The sequence below is a fragment of the Antechinus flavipes genome, chromosome 3 (genome assembly GCF_016432865.1).
Source record: "Antechinus flavipes isolate AdamAnt ecotype Samford, QLD, Australia chromosome 3, AdamAnt_v2, whole genome shotgun sequence".
Classification (NCBI taxonomy): Eukaryota; Metazoa; Chordata; class Mammalia; order Dasyuromorphia; family Dasyuridae; genus Antechinus; species Antechinus flavipes.
The window spans coordinates 396,657,365-396,678,687 of record NC_067400.1 but is presented as its reverse complement, the minus strand read 5'-3'; the positions used below and the strand labels follow the sequence as shown (position 1 = coordinate 396,678,687).

Here is a 21,323-nt window from a genome sequence, read left to right as displayed (position 1 = left end):
CTTGAGGAGGCTATTTGATTCAACAGTTCAATTTCCTTGATGGTATGATTCATAAAAGAACATGTTCAGGGGCAGCTAGGTGGCACAGTGGAGAGAGTTGTAGTCCTGGACACTTCACACTTGTTAGCTATGTGACTCTGGCAAGTCACTTAACTCTGACTGCCTCACAAAAAACATGGACAGGAATTCTTTGATAGGTTGTGATTTGCATCATTGGAAGGAGTACTAATCCAGTGTAGCATTGATATAAGCACACACACAGAAATGTGGGTGCGAATTATTTTAATTTAAAAGTATTTCTAAAGACTTGGCAACTGTTTGCATGTGGTCAGACAAGTAAAGAGAGCAAAAGAGACCTAATGAAGAAAATAGACAATTGTGCTATATATTTTTCAAAACGATAGTAACTGCCACGTTTCAAAATTTCTGCAGGAAAGGAGACTACTACTTTCACAGATGTGTGTGTGTGTGTGTTTAACAAAAAGACTTGAGAAAATAATAGCACTCATATAGGGATTAAAGATTTGCAAGATTCTCTAAATATATTATTTCACTTGATCCCCAAATTACTCTGTGAGATAGATGTTATTATTTTTATTTTACAGATAAGAAAACTATTGTTGACAGATATTACATGACTGACTTTGGGTCACATTTTAGAGCTAAAATATAATTTTACAGATTCATTATTCTAATTCCTTTGTTTTACAAACATGGAAATTTAGGCCCAAAGAGAATATGATTTGTCTGAGTTCTCATAGCATGTTAGTGGTTGCCACTAGAACATAATTATCTTGATACTTAGGCCAACCCATCATATCATGTTGATGAGGTTTAGATTTAGGGAGCAAAAATGAGATTAGGGTTCCTGGTGGTCAGGGAGATAAATGATAAGGTCTGGTGGCAAGTTTGGGATTCAGGGAACCAAATGGAGAGATTTGGCTTCCCTGCAACCCCTTGGGATTCGGCACAAGGATAGGGAGTTTTGGGGAACCCCCTTCTGGAGGTGCAGAGGTTCTCTGTAAAAGAATTTACAGACCCGAAAACCTAGATTTATTATGGGGATTGAAGTAAGGTTAGAAATCCTGCAGAGAGGCATAAAGTCTGGTTAGGGAAATAGGTGAGGGTAAAGAGAGGATAACACTGGAAAAGAATCTTCCAGTGGACAGAGGCCCTTGGCATAGCATGGCATGTTTGGAACCTCTACAAAGAGAGGGTTTTACTTTGGCTCTTTTTATAATGATTTAGCTGAAGGGGGCTGTAGATGGAGTCCCAAGTTGGCTCCTCACTGGGTTTCAGTTTGAGCTAGAATTTGAATTGAATTCAATGAGTTCCAGGACTGAGCCGACCCTATCCAGATAACAAAGATGAAACTGTTTGTTCTTCGGGGGCAGAGTCACTCACTGAGGCAGAGTTGAAGGAGATTTTCTCCTTCAAGGATTTTCAGAGTTTCAGGGTCCCCTCTTCATTGCTACCTCCCATTTATCTTTCTATAAATAAAAAGTTGCTACAATGGTTTCCAAGAGGGTTCATATTTATGATAGTTGGACTAAACAATTTTTATTTATTGCCTTAATAAGCTTAAATTTGATTTAGTATAACTAAGAAGATTATATCCTTCTTTAAAAGTGGAAATGTAGGTGGCAGAGCAGATATAGAACTGGGTATAGAGTCCCTAAGTTAGGAAACCTTTGAGTTCAAATTTGACCTTAGACATTTAGTAGTTGTGTGATGCTGGAAAAGCCACTTAATCATGTGTACCTCAGTTTCCTCATATATTAAATGGAGATGGTAATAACAGCACCTATCGCTCAGCTTGTTGTAATAATTGTAAAGCACTTAGCACAGTACATTCATAATAAGCATCATATAAGTGTTAACTATTATTATTATTAAAGTTACGTTTAAATCCCTTGGGTTCTAATAATGTTATAATACAAAAATATTATTTGTTCTTTTTGATAAAAGTGAAGAAAATTAATTCTGATACATTTATATGATTTTAGAGTTTGCCCTATGGTATGAGGTGTGCTGTTGAAAGAGGATTAACTGCAGTCTTCCATACATTCTGTCGAAAAACTTCCTCTTCCACTATCAATATAATAGATGAATTGGGTTATTCTAACCTCCATTATGCTGCTCTGCACAACAGAGTGTCAATTATATGCCTGCTGTGTAATGCTAATGTGAATGTTAATCAGAGAAGATTTTTGATGAGCAATCAAGGAACAGGTATGCTTTAAAACTAAAACTACATTATGTCTATCTTTATTAATTTTTTCTTTTACATTAAGAAAACTTCTGGGCCCCAAGTGATGTTTGCATTGACGCTTTCAATAGTCATTTAAATCTGATAATAACATAAATGACTCAGAAGATTCCTGATTAATATTTAAATTCTTCTTAGTTCAATTGATTAGTCAACAAGAATTTATTTTTAAATAATAGTTATTTATTTTTCAAAATACATGCAAAGACACTTTTTAATATTCACCCTTGCAAAACTTTGTGTTTCAAATTTTTCTTCCTCTTTCCTTCCCTCCCCCCTCTCCCAGACAGCAAGTAATTTAATATCGCTCACAAGCATTTTTTAAACACCTACTATGAAGCAGGCACTGTGCTAAGCACTAGGGTAATAAGACAAAAGTGAAATAGTCCTTGCCCTTGAGGATCTCACATTTTACCTAAGAGAGGTGATATATTCATTTGTAGATAAAAACAAAATATACTCAGAATAAATAAAAAGTGATTTGGGAGATGGGGAGTCAAGAGCAACTGGGAGGATCTAGAAAGGCTTCATGTAGAAGGTGGTACTTAAAGTTAAGTTCTGAAGGAAAGGAGGGATTCTAAAAGCTCTGCCTGGAAGGAAAGACTGATAGATTGCTTGAGAGAGAAATTCCAGCCAAATTCATCAGATCAGGAGATGAAGTGGCGTATGTAAAGAACAATAAGAAGGTAAATTTGGCTGCACCACAGAGTGTGTAATGAAATGTGATATGTAATAAATTCAAATAGAGGAGTTTACATTTGATCTCTGTTACCTCTAAGATAATATTAAAACTCTGTTTGGTCTTCTTTGTTATCTGGCTCCAGCCTACTTTTCATACTTATTGTGCACTTTTCTCCTTTAAATACTCTATGGTCCTGCCAAATTTGATTTCTTATTGCTGCTTAAACATGCCATAACATCTTCTAATATCATGATTCCCATGTCTGGATCTGACTCTTCTATTAGAAGCTCTAGCTTCCTTCAAAGCTCAGCCAAGAAGAAATTCCTATGAAAGACCTTTGCTGAACCTTCTGCCTGGATTTTGTGAAGGCAGGGAATATTTCACTTTTGTCTTTTGTACCCCTAGTGCCTATCAAAGCATTTAACATGTAGTATGAATTTGAGAATATTTGTTGGATGACTAATTAATTCAGTTTTCTACCCAGAATTTCATAGTCTTTAGAAAGGTTTTTTAGGTTTCTTCTGGTCATTCATTCTAACATGAATCACAGAAATAGGTAATAATAGGGTAAGCGTCATTATTGTGTACTGAATCAACATTACAGAAATGTGTTCAGTACTAGTCAGCATAATCCACAGACCTTTTTATAGACCTCAGCAAGTGTTGTCATCTGCCTCCCTGTTTCTCTTCTTTCAGAGTACAGTAACAGGGTTTGGGGGAGTGTGTGTATGTATGTGTGTTTTAATTCCCCATGGTAATTGTAATTCCTTTTTGTTGTTTTATGGACCATGAGATACAAGTTTGGGAAGGGTCTTATACCTGTTGCATAGCTTTTGTGACTCACTTTCTTTTTCTTTTCCTTTTATGTTACATTCTTGTGCTCTCTATCTTCTTGACCTTTGCTTCAATTTCTGGATAATTCCACTTAATTTTTTACTTTCTGTTTTTCTTCTTAGACCACTTTTTCTTTCCAGTCAGGGAACTCTACCCAATACTCTAAACTAGGAAGGCTCAAATGAAATAATGAACATAAAGCACTTTACAAATCTTAAAAGTGTTGTATAACTGACAGTTATTATTATTACTACTATCATTATTATTTTTATTATTATCCTCTAATCAGCAGCCTTCCAATCTGGTGATTTCATTCCCTAAATCTTCAACTACACTTCTGTTGAGCTCAAATAGTGTTTATAGAAAAATATGGGGCTATGCTGGTGAATGTTTATCTACTAGGCTCTCCAGAAAAAAATGTATATACACATTTAAAGTTTATTCAGTATTATTAAAACTTAAACCTAGATTATCAACAAAACAATAAATTGAGCCTTAATTTTAGTCCTATTTCTGAGCTATTTACATGGGAAATTTAACAATCTACTCTTACAGCACGTCCCTTCCCCACACATAGAAACTAGTCAGGAATATACTCCAATCATTAAGTGTGTGACCCTTCGGCATTAGGTTTCTCATTTTTAGAATAGGGATAATAAGAGCACCTATATACACCAGAGGGTTGTTGTCAGGATTAAATGAGATACTCTAAGCAGTTTGAAAACCTAAAAGCTATCACTATTTAATACAGAGATGGCTGGGGATTTCCTTCAAGAGGACAAATTACAGAATCTCTACTAAGAATAGTAGCTGTACTTTCAATGCTTCTGGTATGAAATGGATTAGGGCTCCTGTTCTTAATTGTTTTCTCTGAAAGCTTCCACTGTCATGTCCCATTGTAAACTGCCTTCTTCCCAGGCTTATTTGATTCATTGCAGAGTTCTCAGGCTATCATCACAGTCCATCCACAGAAAACTTTTTTTTAAAAGTATAAATTTTATGTTGCAAATAAATTAACTAATTGCAAAGTGGTGATTAATCTTCTTTTTTGTTTATTCATTTTTAGGAAAAGACTCTGCCAAATCAGATATGAAAAAGGAAAAGAATGGTAAGACATAAGTGAAATATTAAAAATGTATATATGCTTAAAAAGTTTATTCCCTTTATTACTATGTGAATATTTTATCTATAAAAGGATCTATAAAAACTAAAAGTCATGATGATGGTCCTTTGTAAAGATTATAAAGTACTTGTTTTTCTATTTTTCCCCAAATTGTGACATTTAATGTTTCTAATTTCTCATTTTTAGTTCCCAAAGAGATTTTTTTCTCTCTCTCCAAAAATTGACCCAGAATTTAAGAAGTGTATATAGTCTGAACAGACTGAGATGAGATATAGCATTACCACTTTCTTAATTATAAAAAATATATCTCATATCATTTTAGATTTAGAGTGGAAGGGACTTAAAGGTCATCTAGTCTTAACTCTCATTTTACAGACAAGGAAACTGAAGCACAGATAGATGATAAATATCTGAGCTAAGACTGAAAATTAGATCTTTCTGATTCCATTTCCAGGGTTCTATTTATTATATTATGTAATGAAATCAAACAAATGTCATGTTCCAAAGATGAATGCTTTCAAAGTTAACAAGGCCTAAGACTTCTTAAGCTACAATTAAGGATCTTTCTTTAGACCCTCAACTGTTATATTATGTGCATGGCTTTGTGGTAAGGCCTAAAAGAGAAACTTTAGAAAGGTAACAGACAATCTTTACTCTCTAAGAGATTACAATCTAGTTAAAGATAAGATAATACTCTCAAAAAACAGTTAAGTAGAAATTCAATTCAATTCAGCAAACATTTATTAAGCCACTGATGTGTCATGTAATATGTTGTGTGCTAGGAAATACAAAGATGAAACTCAACAGTTTCAAACTAGTAAGGGAAATAAACCACATTATCAATTGTATTATGACAAGTACAAGGTAAAAAGTCCAAACAGAGGGATATGAGAGTCAGGAAGGCTAAAGGAACATTTAATAGAGGATGTAGCATCTGAGTCAGCCCTTGAAAGCAGGGAGGCAGAAATGTAAGGAAAGACCATTTTTTAAAATTACTGTTAACTTTTTTAAAAAAAATTAATAGTATTTTATTTTTCCAATTACATGTAAAGATGATTTTCAACATTCATTTTTGTAACATTTTGAGTTCCAAATTTTTTTCCCTTTGCCTCCAATCATCTTTCCTTCCCCAAGACAGCAATCTCATATAGATTATACATGTACAATAATTTTAAACATATTTCCATATTATTAATGTGGTAAAAGAAAAATTAAAACAAAATAGAAAAAACACAAGAAAAACAACCACCACACACAAAAAAGTGAAAATAGTATGCTTCAATCTAAAATTCAGTCTTTAATAGTACTCTTTTTGGATGTGGATGTCATTTTTTATCTCAAATCAATTGGAATTGTCTTTGATCACAATGAAACTGAGAAGCTAAGTCTCTCATAGTTAATCATCACATCATTTTGCGTTCCTGTGTACAATGTTCTTCTGGTTTTGCTCACTTCACTCAGCCTCAATTCGTGTAAATAGGAAAGATCATTTTAGACGTGAGAAATGGCATGCAGAAAGCCACATATGTGGGAAAGAGAATAGTCCAGTGAGTAGTCCAGTTTGGGCTAGAATATAAGGGAAAATAATATAAGGTCAGAAAGGCAGTTTGGATCCAGAGTTGGGGAGGCCTTTTATACGAGGTTGTGGAGTTTACATTTTGTTTGCTACCCAGTGGAGAGCCAGTGAAAGTTTCTGAATGCAGAATGAAAAGGACAAACTTTTACATTAGGAAAATTATTCTGACAGCAATATAAAAGACTGGAAGTACAGGGAAAAAAATATCCAAGCAGGAGATAATAAGGTAAAATAATAACAGTGGGATTGGAGAGAACATAAATTATATTTGCAATGCAGTCTATAAGTAAATATTATAATGGATGAAGATGTCATAGACAGGGAAGAGGAAGATGATTGTGCATTGAAATTGTTAGGAAAGGCCCAAGGGAGAATGTACATAGGACTTGAATGGCACTGCAGGGAATGTCCTGGGTTTGAATAGTCATTGTCTTAGTTTTTCCTAAAAGTGGTTCTGCCATTCATCCCCTTGATAGAAAGTAAGGTACTTGAAGTTAGAGACTTCCCTTTTTTGAATTAGACAGAAAGTGGTAAATGGACAGCAGCTAGAGAGGTAACAAAGGCAGCAATTATATAGCATGATAATGGAGTTTCAAAGTCTCAGTGAGACCAGTACAATGATGTGCCATAAAGAGATGGCAGCAGCTGAGGGACAGAATACTAGAGGAGAAAAAGAGCTTGCTTTGGCAAAGAACCTTGATCCACAGGATTTGCTGGAACCAAAGGACAAAAGTGTAAAGAACAATGAGGAGGAAGCAAATGGACTTTGCTCTTTGCTGGTACTATGATTCATGTGAACTGGGCAAGGCTGAGAGGGAATTCTGACGTTCATAAGGAGGACCTTGGGAGAAAACAAAATAATTATTTTTGAGAAGTCTTCAAGATGAAGCTCAGGCTTGATGAGCACAGCACTGAATTAGTACATGATTCATCCTGTATAACATAATTTGGAGCTATACCCATTTATCACCAACCTTTAAGCTTACAAAATGTGAAAAGACTTTTCTATGACTTCCCTATTCATTTGTTTGTATTCTTAATGCCTCCTGTTCCAGTTTCTCCCTCTCTTTTTCTCTATTAGTAGAAGAAACTGCCAAGTAGGAAAAACAGTTTTTCATATATCTTTTTTCCTTGTTTTCTTTTACTTCTCCCTCTTGCTATAAGAAATATTGAAAAGGTGAAACTAGTAAAGAAAAAAAAATTCTCATAAATGCCCAATTAATTTGTTCTCCTGCTACCTAAATAGACAAATGAAATAGCTTTCCTTTTCTCTTCTTCTCCAGTTAGCAGTGGTTTTATGTACACAGGTAAGATTTACTGATTAAACATTTGTCACTAACTAAGAAATGGGTTTTGTTTTGAGTCATTTAAAAAAAAAAGATTCCTGCAGAATATCATACTTGAACAAAATTAGATATTTAAATAAGATACATTACCATGTGTATTCATCCTAACCTTAAAACCATCAAATTCTTTTTATTTTTAATGTAATTTCTTCTACTTTGTCATTATTCATCTTTCATTTTTATACTTCCAAAATAAAATAAATAGCACATATAGAATTTCTAAATCCAACAAGAGATTCTTTTCATATTGTTGGAGACAGGGAGGATAGAAGACACACACACAGAATTCTGTTTGGGGTATAAAGTGATCCATAATATTTTTAAATAAAAATAATTACAAACTAGACCCTAATGCAATTCTAATACATAAAATTACCCAGTGATTTATTTTTCAGGAAATTTTTAATATTGCATATTGAACTACTTAAGTAGTTGAACAGATCTCAAATCACACTGCTTTTTACTTGCTAATTAATACTCATAAGATTTAAATAAATAAATCCTACTTGTTGAAAGTATGTTGCATGAAGACATGAACTTAAGATACTTTGATGTGCAAAATAAAAAATAACAACCTTTTTTTTTGAAATCTTAGGTCCTGGTATGATTTAGTGGAATGAATGACCTGGAATTAAGAAAAACCTAGATTCATATTCTGCCCCTAGTACTTATTTATTAGTGGACAAGTCATTTAACTGCTCTGTTTTTTTATTTGTAAAATAGGGATAGCAGTAGCTACAAAATTTCCTCATAAGACTATTGGAAGCATCAAATGAATTAATGTGTATTTAGAAACATTTTATAAGCATTGACACATTGTGCAATTATGTGTTAGCAATATGTTATTATGTAGAAATACATTTATTATAAATATCAGCTGTTTGTCTAACCCTATTGTTCACTTATTTTAGGTCCAACACCCCTGCACCTTGCAGCTCAAGCTGGCTCATTAGAAGCAACTATCTGTCTCCTGGGTCACAAAGCAGATTATACCCTTTGTGAAAGAAGAGGATGGCTGCCTATACATGTGGCTGCTTTCTATGACAATATTTGCATCATCATTGTTCTCTGTAGAAAGGATCCTAGTTTGCTAGAAGCTGAAACAATAGCTGAGTAAGTCACTAAGGCAGTTTTGTCCAAGAATGGTAGAATTTTAAATGGGGAGACAATTTAGAGAAGTTCTCTAGGCTAACCATTAGTCAATATAGTATAATATTATGGTAAATTGACTTCCTGAAAATTTCCACTTGATTAAATTTTATTTTGAATTACAAATTAAAATTTTTTATATTAAAGACTACATCATCATGGAAATATGTTTAGAAGAATCACACATGTTTAACCTATATTGGATTACTTGTTGATTAAGGAAGAGGGTGGGGAGAGGGAGGGAGAAAAATTTGGAACACAAGATTTTGCAAAGGTGAATGTTGAAAACTATCTTTGCATGCTTTTGAAAAAATAAACATATATTATAAAAATAAAGATTTTATTATCATAGAATTTCAGAAGTAGAAAAGACCTTAGAGATCATCTAGTCCTGGCTCCCAAAAGAGGAAGAAATTTCTTATGTAATGTTCCTAAAGATGATCATCCCACCTCTCCTTGAACACAATGATACAGGTTATTCCATATTTAGACAGTTTAATTAGAAAGTACTTTTTAAAATTTTGAGTCAAAATCTTAATATGCCCCTCAGCATTTTCCCTCAGTTCTACCTTTGGAACTACACAGAATAAGTCTAATCCTTCTTCTAGATAATAATTCTTTAAATACCATGTAATGGATGGGGATGGCCCTGTTTTCAGAGGACATAATAATGACTCATAACATATATAGGCGAACTTTAGCAAGTTATGTGGAAACTCAAGAGAGAACAGCTTAGTAATCCACACAGGAAAAGCCAAGTGGATGAAGAATACTTTAAAAAATATTTTATACATTCATTTATTTATTTTAGTTTATAGTATTCTACATATTTATTTTTATTATTATTATTTGTTTTTTGCTGAGGCAATTTGGGTTAAGTGACTTGCCCAGGGTCACACAGCTAGGAAGTGTTAAGTGTCTGAGACCACATTTGAACTCAGGTCCTCCTGACTTCAGGGCTGGTACTCTATTCACTATACCATATAGTGCTTCTAAAATTATTTTTAATATGGATAAAACTTTTCTCCGATATCAATGGGGGGATCAGTTGGGTCAAGGGGTTAAATTTTTGTAACACTATGTAATTCCATACTGCTTTCTTAAAAAATGGAGAAAGTCACAGTTCTACCATTGGTGCATTAATAGCTTGTGTCTTGCCATAGCCAATTTGATGGGGATCAAGTGGAAGCTGATAACTGTTTTAATTTACATTTCTTTGATCTTTAGAGATTTTGAACTTTTCTGTGTGTAATTGTTGGTTTTTTTTTTCTTTTGTGAGTTGCTGCTTATATTTTTTGACATATCACTTGAAGAAGAATGGCTCTTATTCTGATAAATTTGTTTCAGCTTATATAGATTTTGGATGTGAGCCATATTGGAAATGTATGATGTGAATTTTTTTTTCCAAATTTTTTCCCTCCTATTCCACTTGAATTGATTTTTAAAAAGCTTTATCTTTTTTATTATAATTAAATGACTCTACTTAATGCCATAATTTCTTGAGGTCATATTGTTAAGACTATTTCCTCTTCACAATTGTGAAAGATATAATGATTTTTTTCTTCATCTAGATTTTTTAAGTGAAAATCTAATATTTGTAAAGTGCTTAACACAATGCCTGGCACATACTAGGCATTATATAAGTGCTAGCTAATAATAATAATAATTTTCTGTATATATCCTGATAGATTAATTCTCAGATATTTAGTACACATTGTCATTATTTTAAATAATAGTTTTTCCTTCTTTTTTTATTAGTGAAATGTAAAAATGCTGGTAATTTTTGTGAGTTTATCTTATCCTAAAAATTTTTTCGTGTCTATTATTTCAATTAATATTTTTATTCATTCTTCAGGATTTTCTAAATAAAATTGCAAAATAAATATATTTGTGTGTACATGCATGCATAGCATACACACATATATAGATCACATACAAAGATACTTCAATTTACTAATGCTTTTAAATTTTTTTCCATCCTTCCTTCTTCTCTACTTTGTTAAAATATAAATACCACTTGATCATAAAGAATTTTTTTTAATGAATGAGTTTCATTATTTGGCATTATTTGTTCTCTGAATGTTAGTTTGAATTGACTTGTGAATCCATCTGGCCTGGTTTTTTTAAATTCAAAAGCTTATTAATGCCAAATTTAAAAATTAAATTTTTAAAATACCTTATTAATGATATTTTCAATTTCTTTTTCTAAAATTGGTTTCTTTAGATCTTTTTTTTAATCAGTGTAGGTGTTTCAAATTTTAAAAGATGCTACTCTATTTCCTTTATACTCTTAATTCTATTGTAAAATGAAAATTGTTATATTCTATGATTTTATTTCCTTGGTATTTATTGTGGTTTTCCTCTTCTATTTTTTTATTTTGGCATTATGATTTTACACAGATTGTTTTGCTTAATTTAGCAAATTATTAATTCAGTTTATCTTTTGAAAAATTATGCCCTGAATTTAATAATAGCTAACATTTATAAAACACTTCAATATTTGCAAAGTGTTTTACATAAGTTATTTATTAATTCAGTTATTTACTTTTAATTCTGCTAATTTCACATTTGATCTTTGTGAATTTTATTATTATGTTTATTTTGGATATATTTGTTGGCTTTCTAATTTCTTAAAATCATATACATCATAGAATCATAAATGTGATTACATAAGTTGTTTTCTTTTTCTTTTTTTAATATAATAATGATAATAAAAATAATAAGTAGCATTTACATAATGCTTATTATGTTCTAGATACTGTACTATACGCTTTACAAATACCTTGTTTGATCCTCACAACCTGGAAGTTAATTGCTATTATCCCTATTTTATAATTGAGAAAAAGAGCAAAGGGAAGTTAAGTGACTTATCCAGGGTTACAAAGCTAATAATTGTATAAGACCAGATTCAAACTCAGGTCTTCCTTCCTTATCCCAAGTCTCAGTTCCATACCACCTAAATATATTCAGTGAAATAAATTTAGATTTAAGAACTTCGTTAGCAACATTCCGTACTATAAGTTTTTCTATGTTGCATTGTTGTTGTCATTTTTGATATAATTTCTTGTTATTTTTATAATTTGATCTTTGATTAAATTATTCATAACAAATTGTTTTGGTCTTTCTTTAGGCAGGTATCATGATCATATTTTTCTTACTGATTGTTCTTCTAATTAAATATTGATCTGTAATAATAGCATTTAAAACAGTTGCTTTTATGCATTTAATAATATGATTAGTTTTTTTGTAAATGAACTATGCATATTTAAATTAAAATTATCTAATAAATCTATTCAATTTTATTAATGTCATCTCAAACTATTTTTCATCATTTTATTCAATTTTGTAACTTATTTCTTATTTATCTCTTTGTTTGATTTATCCTATACTGAAAATGGGATGGTAATATCTTCTGCTATTGTTTTTTTTTCCTCAGGTCTTTTGTAATTCAGTTTAATTTTTCTTTAAAATGTAGTTGCAATATGATTTAATGAATATATTACCTAATAATGATATCCTCCTGCTATCAATTTTTTTCTTTCATCATGATATAGTTACTTTGATAAACCATACTTAACGCTTTCTATTTTACAATTATTTTTTACTAGAATCATGATTCCTATTGTTGATATATTAGAGTAAACTAATATATAACAATAATAATGAATCAATAATAATTCCAAATTTTAATTTTAAACTTATAAGTGTCTTCTTGCCTCAAATATTTTTCCATTAGAGAGCATGCTGTTGCAACTTGTCTCTTTTTTTCATGCTATAACTTATTTTATATAGGTGAATTCAATCCACTAACATTTAAAGTTATAATTGTTATTTCCTCCCTCTATTTTGCTATTGTAATTTTCTCTTTTAAAATCTATATTATTTTTCCTAAATTAGTCCAATGTTAGACATTTACTTTGATTACCATATAAATATAATTCATGTCTCACTTCTTACAAAAATGACAGCCATATTCCCAAATTCCTTTTTCCTTTTAAATTATAATACCTCTTCCTCTTTGCCTTTCCTAAATAGAACAACTATTGTAAAGTTCTCCTTTCTTTTCCACTTTGATTATTCAGTATTTGCAGGCTTCCCAATTAAATGATTTTCTTTTCTTGAACCTTCTTTTTCTTTTAAAAACTAAGTACATGAATGTTTATATTTTTGGTACTTTATTGGTCTCTTTTCCATCCCCTTCTACTTCCATTTGTAAACTTTAGCTATTGGTCAAAAATGACCTTCTATTTGGGCATTTTATCAAATGAATTAAAATTATTGTTGCCTTGATGTTCTCCTTTGATATATATTTTAATATTAAGCACAGGAGTAGCACAATGTACTACTGTGTGACAAGCAATTGAGCATATTGCAGATCCTTTCGGTTTATGTACCTAATATATTTACCTCACATTTATTAAAGACATCAAGCATTAAATACAATTAAAAATATTATAAAATACTATATTATAAATCCACAACAATGTATAGAATAAATTATAATCATGGATATACTAATTCCTTCCATCACTTGACACAGCTTCAGATTATAACAATTTTTCTGGATTTTTGTTGATTCTGATTAAAATTCATGCTATCCTCTCACTCAATGCTTTTCCTTCTTCCTTGGGGCATTTTTAGGTTTTATTACATTTTTGTCATTATTTTATTTGCCATTCATAACTTTTAAATAGATTTAGTTTCTTTTGATTTAATGATTCAGAGTTTTATCTGATGTCTTTTTTGTTTTCATTTTTTATTTCCTTGAGTATAATGTTCTCTATGAGAATTGACTGGAGGTTTGTTCTTGGACTCAATTATATATTCAAGACCTTGGTTAGGCTTTCTTTTACTTGTAAAAATTCTTAGATAAGCTGTAAGTAATTTAAAATGTACATTTAAAAAAAAATTCACATGCCATTGTATTGTTGTTCAGTCCATTCAGTCATGTCAGGCTCTTTGTGATCCCATTTGAGGTTTTCTTGGCAAAGATATTGGAATGGTTTACCATTTCCTTCTCCAGATGATTTTACAGATGAGAAAACTGAAGCAAACAGGGTTAAATGACTTGGTCAGGGTCGTAGAGTGAGTAAGTGTCTGAAGCCAGATGTGAACGTAGAAATTAGGAAGATTAATCTTCCTGCTTCTGTGTGTAGCATGGGCCACCTTGCTGACCTGCATATCTTATTGCTAGATTAGTTGGATAGATGATTCGAGAGTGAAGTACAATTTCTCTTGACTTTCTCTAAATCAATATGTAGCTTTTTCTTTGTTTTCTTGGGAAGGGTGAATTATCCTTACAATCTAAACATGGTAGCTTGATATGTGATGGCTTTTCTTTTCAGCTATTTGGAAAATCTTTTTATTTTCAATGAAAATTTGTAGTATGATGACAGTGTATTAAATGAATTGAAACTGATTTTTTCCTCTCTCTGCACATATTTATTAATATGTCAAAAGTTGTGGGAAATTATCTTAAGCAATTTCCTGAAAATAGTAATTATACTTTTATTTGTACTTAATATAACAATTAAATCATAGAAATGTCTTTGATTTCTGCCTCCACATCACATTTTCATTGTTTATAACATTTTTGAGCTTTTATCTAGTTGAATCACCACCAACTTATATCATGAAGAGAAAAATTAAATAATTTTCAAAATAACGAAAGAAAGGAAGCAGGACCTGGTATAATTTTAGTCTGAGAATTTTGTTCCTATTTATTACATTCCTTTGTTGATATATTCCAATGTTCATATTGAAAACTTTATTATTTTATCTTGTTACATTTTTGCTGATATATCTCTTATTTCAGAAAACAGAACTTTATTTTCCTTAATCTTTCTTTACTGATATTAGATGCTCCTGAATTTCTTTCAGTGTTCATTATTTAATTTGATTGAGCATGCTAGGTCCTGATTCCTTTCTTGACTATTTTGAAATTTTTTTTCATTTTTCTCTTATGCTTTTTCTTCAGAACCTCTTAATCCATAATATTTGTTGTTAGAAGGTTTTTTTTTTTCTGCTGCTTGTTTATTTTTTTGTCTTTTCCTTTTATATATCTGATAGGTTATTTTCTTTTGAGATTATAGTTGCTCCTTTTTTTCTTATCCTTCTTCTTACTATATCATTTATATGTACTCATTCATTCATTCATATTTGAATATTATTTTCTTGTGGCAAAGGAGGTATTGAAGAACTGGCTTTCTACCCTATTGTAATGTCCAGTCTAGCTCTCTGGAGGACCTCAGGATCAGCCTGAGTCCTTGGTCTTAGTAGAGGAGTGAAGGAAGCAGGAGGGCCACCCTGAGGCTGGTCAAAAATGGAGTCTTGAGTCTGGAATCTGGAGTCTGGCATCTTCTCTTCTGTATGTGGCTGAGAGCCGTGACTGAGAGGAATCTTCTGTGTCTGAGACTCCCTTAGATACCTCAGTACAATTACATCATTACAATACACTGAATATGTACAACATTTACATCACCATAGAGAACCATTATCTCACACTGAGTAAGTGCTTAGCTAGAAGCACCATGCTGATCTAGATTTAAGTATACCTTTTCAGAGTTCCAGCCCTCTACATCTCCCGCTTTCTTTTGTTTTACAACACAGGTGGTCACGCCCTCCCTGACTTCTCAGGTTGATGAAAACACCAAAGGGAAATGGGGAGTCAGACCAGATATTGTTAGCGGATTTCTTCTGGGCTGAAGGGTCTTACTTGAAATCCATCAGCATGGGAGGAATTACTCAAGCACATAATAATATAATACAGGCTAGTAGTGATGTAACAAACAACATGAATGAGGAATTATACATGCCCATAAGTCCTAGAAGGAGAATATATAAATAACAATCACACACACACACACCTCATTCAGCAGCCAAGAAATAGTCCAAAACCAATCTATTGTCTATCACTGCATGTGTCAGGGAATTGAATGATTCCTGCTGGTACTGAAGTCCTGCATCAGTCTTATCAACAGTTTTTAATGTCCATGAGTCAGCTGCCATAACTGCCATGCTCTTTCATTGGTGGGCACAATCAGTGATGGAACCACCCAATGTTTCTGGAGTCTTCTCTTTCGTTTCAAGGGTCTGCTCCATCTCTCTCCAATGGACAAGGCAAATATGGCTCGTTGTCACCCATCTGATTCCTTCTCCATTTGTAGAGATACAAGCAAACCCTCTCCCCCAGGCAGTTAACCTATCTGGTCCCTTCCATTCACCACTTTCTGGGTCTCTCCACATCACCTGGCAATTATCTAAAGATAGTGGAGATGCTCGCACTGGACATTGTCCTTCCAGTGGGTCATAAAACCTGTCTGCCGGGACCAGTGCATCTTTATCGAAAATTAAAAATTTAATGTTATAGAGAACTAGATTTAGAAGTTCTCTAGGATTACCTGTGGCTCCCCCTTTATTTTGTTTTTGGAGGAGCATCTTAATATCTCTGTTTTTCCTCTCTACTATTGCCTGTCCTTGAGGATTAAAGGGTATGCCAATGGTGTGTAAAATCTTATACTGTGCATAGAAGTGTGCAAAATGTTTAGAAGTATATGCAGGTCCATTATCTGTTTTTATTTGCTTGTAGCACACACATAATTGCAAAAGTTTGTATAAGGAATTCAATGACCACTCTGGCTGTCTCTTTTGCTGCTGGTATTGCAAAAGTAAATCCTGAAAAAGTGTCTACCACAACATGGATAAAAGACAGACAACCAAAAGATAATGGGTCACATCCATTTGCCAAATTTCATTGGGTCTCAAACCATGAGGGTTTTTCCCTGGAGGGAACATAGGAGCATGAAAAGGAAAGCAAGCTATTTAACAGTACACATTAATTTGTGCATTGGTATAAAAGGTGTATATCTTGTCAGATCTTATCCCAGATATTTGTACTGCTTGCTTAATGGCCTTCAATAAAATTCTAGCCACAAGCACTGGGTAAGGAGTAAGGCTTTGTTCTGGTTGTGCCAGGAGGTTTACCCACTCTATCACACTGTCTCCTTGATGAAGGACTGCTATGGGTGTCTCCTTTATAGCAAAAACTGATATTTCCAAAGCTTTTTGAGTAACTCTTTTAACCACATTGGATAAAGCCAGTTCAACTTCTCTCGAAATCTCTTGAGCTTCTTTTGTAAGCTGATGTGGTGAGTTTAAAGCAGTGTCTCCCCTTAAAATGGCATATAATGGTTGCAATTGATAGGTAGTCAAGCCTAACACTGGAAGCATCCATTGGATATCTCCTATCAATTTCTGAAAGTCATTTAAAGTGTTCAACTTCTCTGTTCTTAAAGAAAACTTTTGTACTGTAAGCACCTTAGGTTATACTTTGTATCTTAAATATTGAAAATACTGAATTTTTTCTGGAGCTATATGCAATTTGTAGTTTCTTAGTGTTTGTATGATCTTTTGTAGACATGCTTCTAACATTTGTTCCTCAGGTGCACACCCCAAAATATCATCCATATAATGTAACAATATGACTTTTGGAAATGCTTTTCTGACTGGAGTAAGAGCAGCAGCAACATACATTTAACACATAGTAGGGCTGTTTTTCATTCCTTGTGGCAAAACTGTCCATTCATATCTTTTATAAGGCTCAACTAAGTTAACACTGGGCACTGAAAAGGCAAATCTTTTCATATCCTCCTTATCTAGAGGGATAGAATAGAAACAATCCTTAATGTCTATAACCCAAAGAGGCCATTCTCTAGGCAATTGAGTAGGAGATGGAAGTCCAGGCTAAAGAGTTCCCATAGTTTCCATCTGTTCATTTACTTTTCTTAAATCAATCAACATCCTCCATTTTCCAGATTTCTTAGAACAAACACTGGGGAATTCCAAGGACTTAGAGAAGGTTGTAAGTGTCGTTGGTCAAGTTGCTCCTGTACTATATCTAATAAGCCCTGAATTTTATCACTTGTTAAGGGCCACTGTTCTACCCATACTGGTGTATCAGTTTTCCATTGAATGGGAACAGGTGAGATTGTTGGCAGGCCTTCAACAGCAGCCCTGCCTAAAAAAAAACGAAGTACTCATTTGTAATCCTAATTGTTGTAAGATGTCTCTTTCCCATAGACTGATGGGGATCTTTTCAACTATAAAAGGGTAAAAACTCCTGTTTCACTTTCAAAAGTCCATCTCAAAGGGGTAGCACTAACTTCAGCTGCTATTGATCCTCCTATGCCAGACATATAGGTGTTTGCCTTAATCTTTGGTCAGTGACTGGGCCAGTTGGCACCTCTAATGACTGTACGATCTGCACCAGTGTCTACCAATCCTTCTAATAGTAGGCTATTTATATAGATAGCAAGCATAGGATGGTCAGCTATAATAGCTGCAGTCTAGAATATTCCTGGATTCCATTGCTGGGAGTCAAAATCTGGACAAATATCACCAGATTGCCTATTTGGATTCTGTATGAGTAAACCTGAAGCTACTATTTCTCCTGCATAATAAGTCACACGTAATAAGTCACACATTGTCTACCTGTATTAGTGATTGGGATATTATTTACATATTCCCCAGTTTCCCATATCAGTGTGTGGATGGATGCTGTTTTGTAAGCGCTCTCAGGAATTGAAATAGTCAAGCCTACTGTGCCTGGAGGCAAAGGACCTATAGGTGGGACAAGGACAGATTTCACTCTCCAGGGGGGTATCTCAGTAGTCCCAGCTGCATACAATTCTATTCTCCCCAATTTTAATGCCTTTCTCCCATCAGGTTGTTTCTTAAATGATTGATCATGTCTGAGTACTGAACTTCTAAAGACTCAATGGGTGTATCATAGGCTGCCATCATGCCCCAACTGTTTTTTGCCTGGGGTTCTAGGGTTGGGCCCCACATCCCGTCTCCCTGAATCAATTTATATTCTGAGGCCCAATGGAAACCTCTGTTGCATTTTGGACATGGGGTATTGGGTCTTATTCTCCCACCCTGTTTTCTCATTCTGTCTCTATGCCAACATTGAGTTTCAGATGCCCTATTTTACCACTGAGGAAACATTCCTTATGTACAATATAATATAATTGGCTTTAAAGAATCCTACATGTAGTCTCTCTGGAAGTCCCTTGCCAAAAGGGACCCTGTCTTCCCATATTCGGATCTTGGGAAATCTGCATCATGCCCTGGCTATAAAAGGCATTTGTGCCCACTGTGGCACAACATCTTTGATCTCATCTAAAGGAGCATCCTTGTGTAGTCCTAGTATAATTCCTCTACAAACCTCATTAGCATTTTCCTTAGCAAGTTGTCTTATCATAATTTCTGTTGCTGAATTTTCACCAATAATTCATATGACAGCTGTTTGCAGACATCCCACAAAATCAGGAAAGGGTTCAATTGGACCTTGTGCTATTTTTGTGAAGGCTTCCCCTCTATCTTGTCTTCCTGGGAGGGTGCCCCATGCTTTGATAGCAGCAGAAGCAATTTGCTCATATGTTGCTATAGGGTAATTAATCTGAGCTAGTGTCTACATAAAGACCTAAACTTGCTAGTTGTTTAAAGGTGACTGATATATTAACTCCAAGTTGCCTATTTCATTGGTCTTGTATTCTGCAGAGTTCACTATACTCAGAAAGCCACAAGTTTTGTCCAGATTCTAAACATGTCCTTGCTATAGATTTCCAATCATTAGGGGTTAAAATTTCAAAAGCCAAATTCTCTAATAACATCTTAACATAAGATGATGTAGACCCATAAAAAGTGCAAGCCTTTTTCAGATCTTCAATAATTTCCACATTAAAAGGAGTATATCTTTCTTTTTCTTGACCTGAAGAAGTCAAACTCTTCGATCACAAGGTACTTTTCTATTCTCAAATCAGATGTATCCTGTCCTTCCTCTTTAGCTTTAATTAGTATTTTTTGTAATCGTGTCATGGGGGTGGACAAAGCTACTGCATGGGTGGCGCTGATGGTGTCACTGCCCTTCTCCCTCCTCCTCCTCCCTCTATCCACAAAGGCAAAATTGAGGGGGGTGGGTCAGGAGATGAGGAATGCCCTAATAGAGCCTGTTCAGGTATAACTCTCCATGCCTTTCAGCTGCTTTGTCAATACCATCCCCCTCCTGCTCTTTCTCCTCATACTTCCTTATCTGATTGTTCTCCTTAGAACTTTTTCCTTTTTTTTTTTTCTTAAGAATTTGTGGGATTCTTTAAAGCCAATTATATTATATTGTACATAAGGAATGTTTCCTCAGGAATTGAATCAGGACCCATAGCTTTGTAATATTCAATTAGTTGTTCTCCCACTATTTCCCACATATCTGGCTCTAATTTTTCTTCCTTAGATAGCCAAAGGGATGTGCACTCTAATATATTTAAGAGTCCAGTAATCTGCTTCCAATTTACCAACAAACTTTGCTTCTCTATTAACCTAACTATGCATGCTACATACTTCCCTTGCGTGAAGGAGGCTCTTTCTTTGGTAATTGCCCCATTTCAGCTGAAAAACAAAAATGACTAGTTTATCCCTTACCAAAGCTTCCTGCTTGTCTATTTTTATACTCACTCTATTTCAGGGTCACAGGGACTTAAATACTGAGCTTACAATCGAATCAGTTGAACTGCTTTGTGTCCTGCTTTCCAAGGCCCTGCATTTCCAGGGCCCCATGTTTGGCCGTAATGTCTGGGCTAGCTCTCTGGTGGACCTTGGGATCAACCTGAGTCCTTGGTCTTAGTGAAGGAGTGAAGAAGGCAGGAGACTCACAAGGCTGGTCAAAGATAGAATCTGGCTTCTGAAGTCTGGAGCCTGAATTCTTCTCTGTGTCTGTGGCTGAGAGTCTTCTGTGTCTGAGAGGCCCTTAAATACCTCAGTATGATTACATCACTACAACACACTAAGCATGTGCAACCATTATATCACCATAGAGAACCATTATCTCACACTGAGTAGGTACTTAACTATAAGCACCCTACTGACCTAGATTCAAGTACACTTTTTCAGAGTTCTGGTCCTCAACATGCTACCATCAGAATTCAACCTATCTTTTAAAAATCAATATTCTCTCAGTGGAAGAATGGATATAGGGAAAGATCAATCAACAAACATTTATTAAGCATTTTCAATATCAGGAACTGTTCTAATCACAGGCGATACAAAGACAAAAGTGAAACAGTCCCTACCCATAAACTTACCTCCATTACAATCTAATGGAGAAAAATACATGTATACAAATGAATATGTGTAGACTAACAACTTTGGGGGACCAGAATATCTTCATGAAGATGGTGGCGATTGAAATCTTGAAGGAAACTGGAGATTCCAAGAAGTAGAGATAAGGAGGGAATGAATTCTGAGCTATGGCAAAGGCATGGAGATGGAAAATGTAGCATCATGTGTGATGG

The 21,323-nt window shown here is 33.9% G+C and overlaps 1 protein-coding gene across 10 annotated transcripts in view; it reads left to right on the top strand.

The window, feature by feature from the left end:
- ANKAR (ankyrin and armadillo repeat containing) overlaps positions 1-21,323 on the top strand; it is a 111,411-nt gene that overhangs the window by 27,140 nt on the left and 62,948 nt on the right. For all 10 annotated transcript variants that reach the window (XM_051986016.1, XM_051986017.1, XM_051986014.1 and 7 more), the window contains 3 exons: positions 2,007-2,232; positions 4,852-4,893; positions 8,742-8,943. In XM_051986016.1, coding sequence (XP_051841976.1) covers positions 2,007-2,232; positions 4,852-4,893; positions 8,742-8,943 — 470 coding nt within the window. The remainder of the gene's footprint in view (positions 1-2,006; positions 2,233-4,851; positions 4,894-8,741; positions 8,944-21,323) is intronic.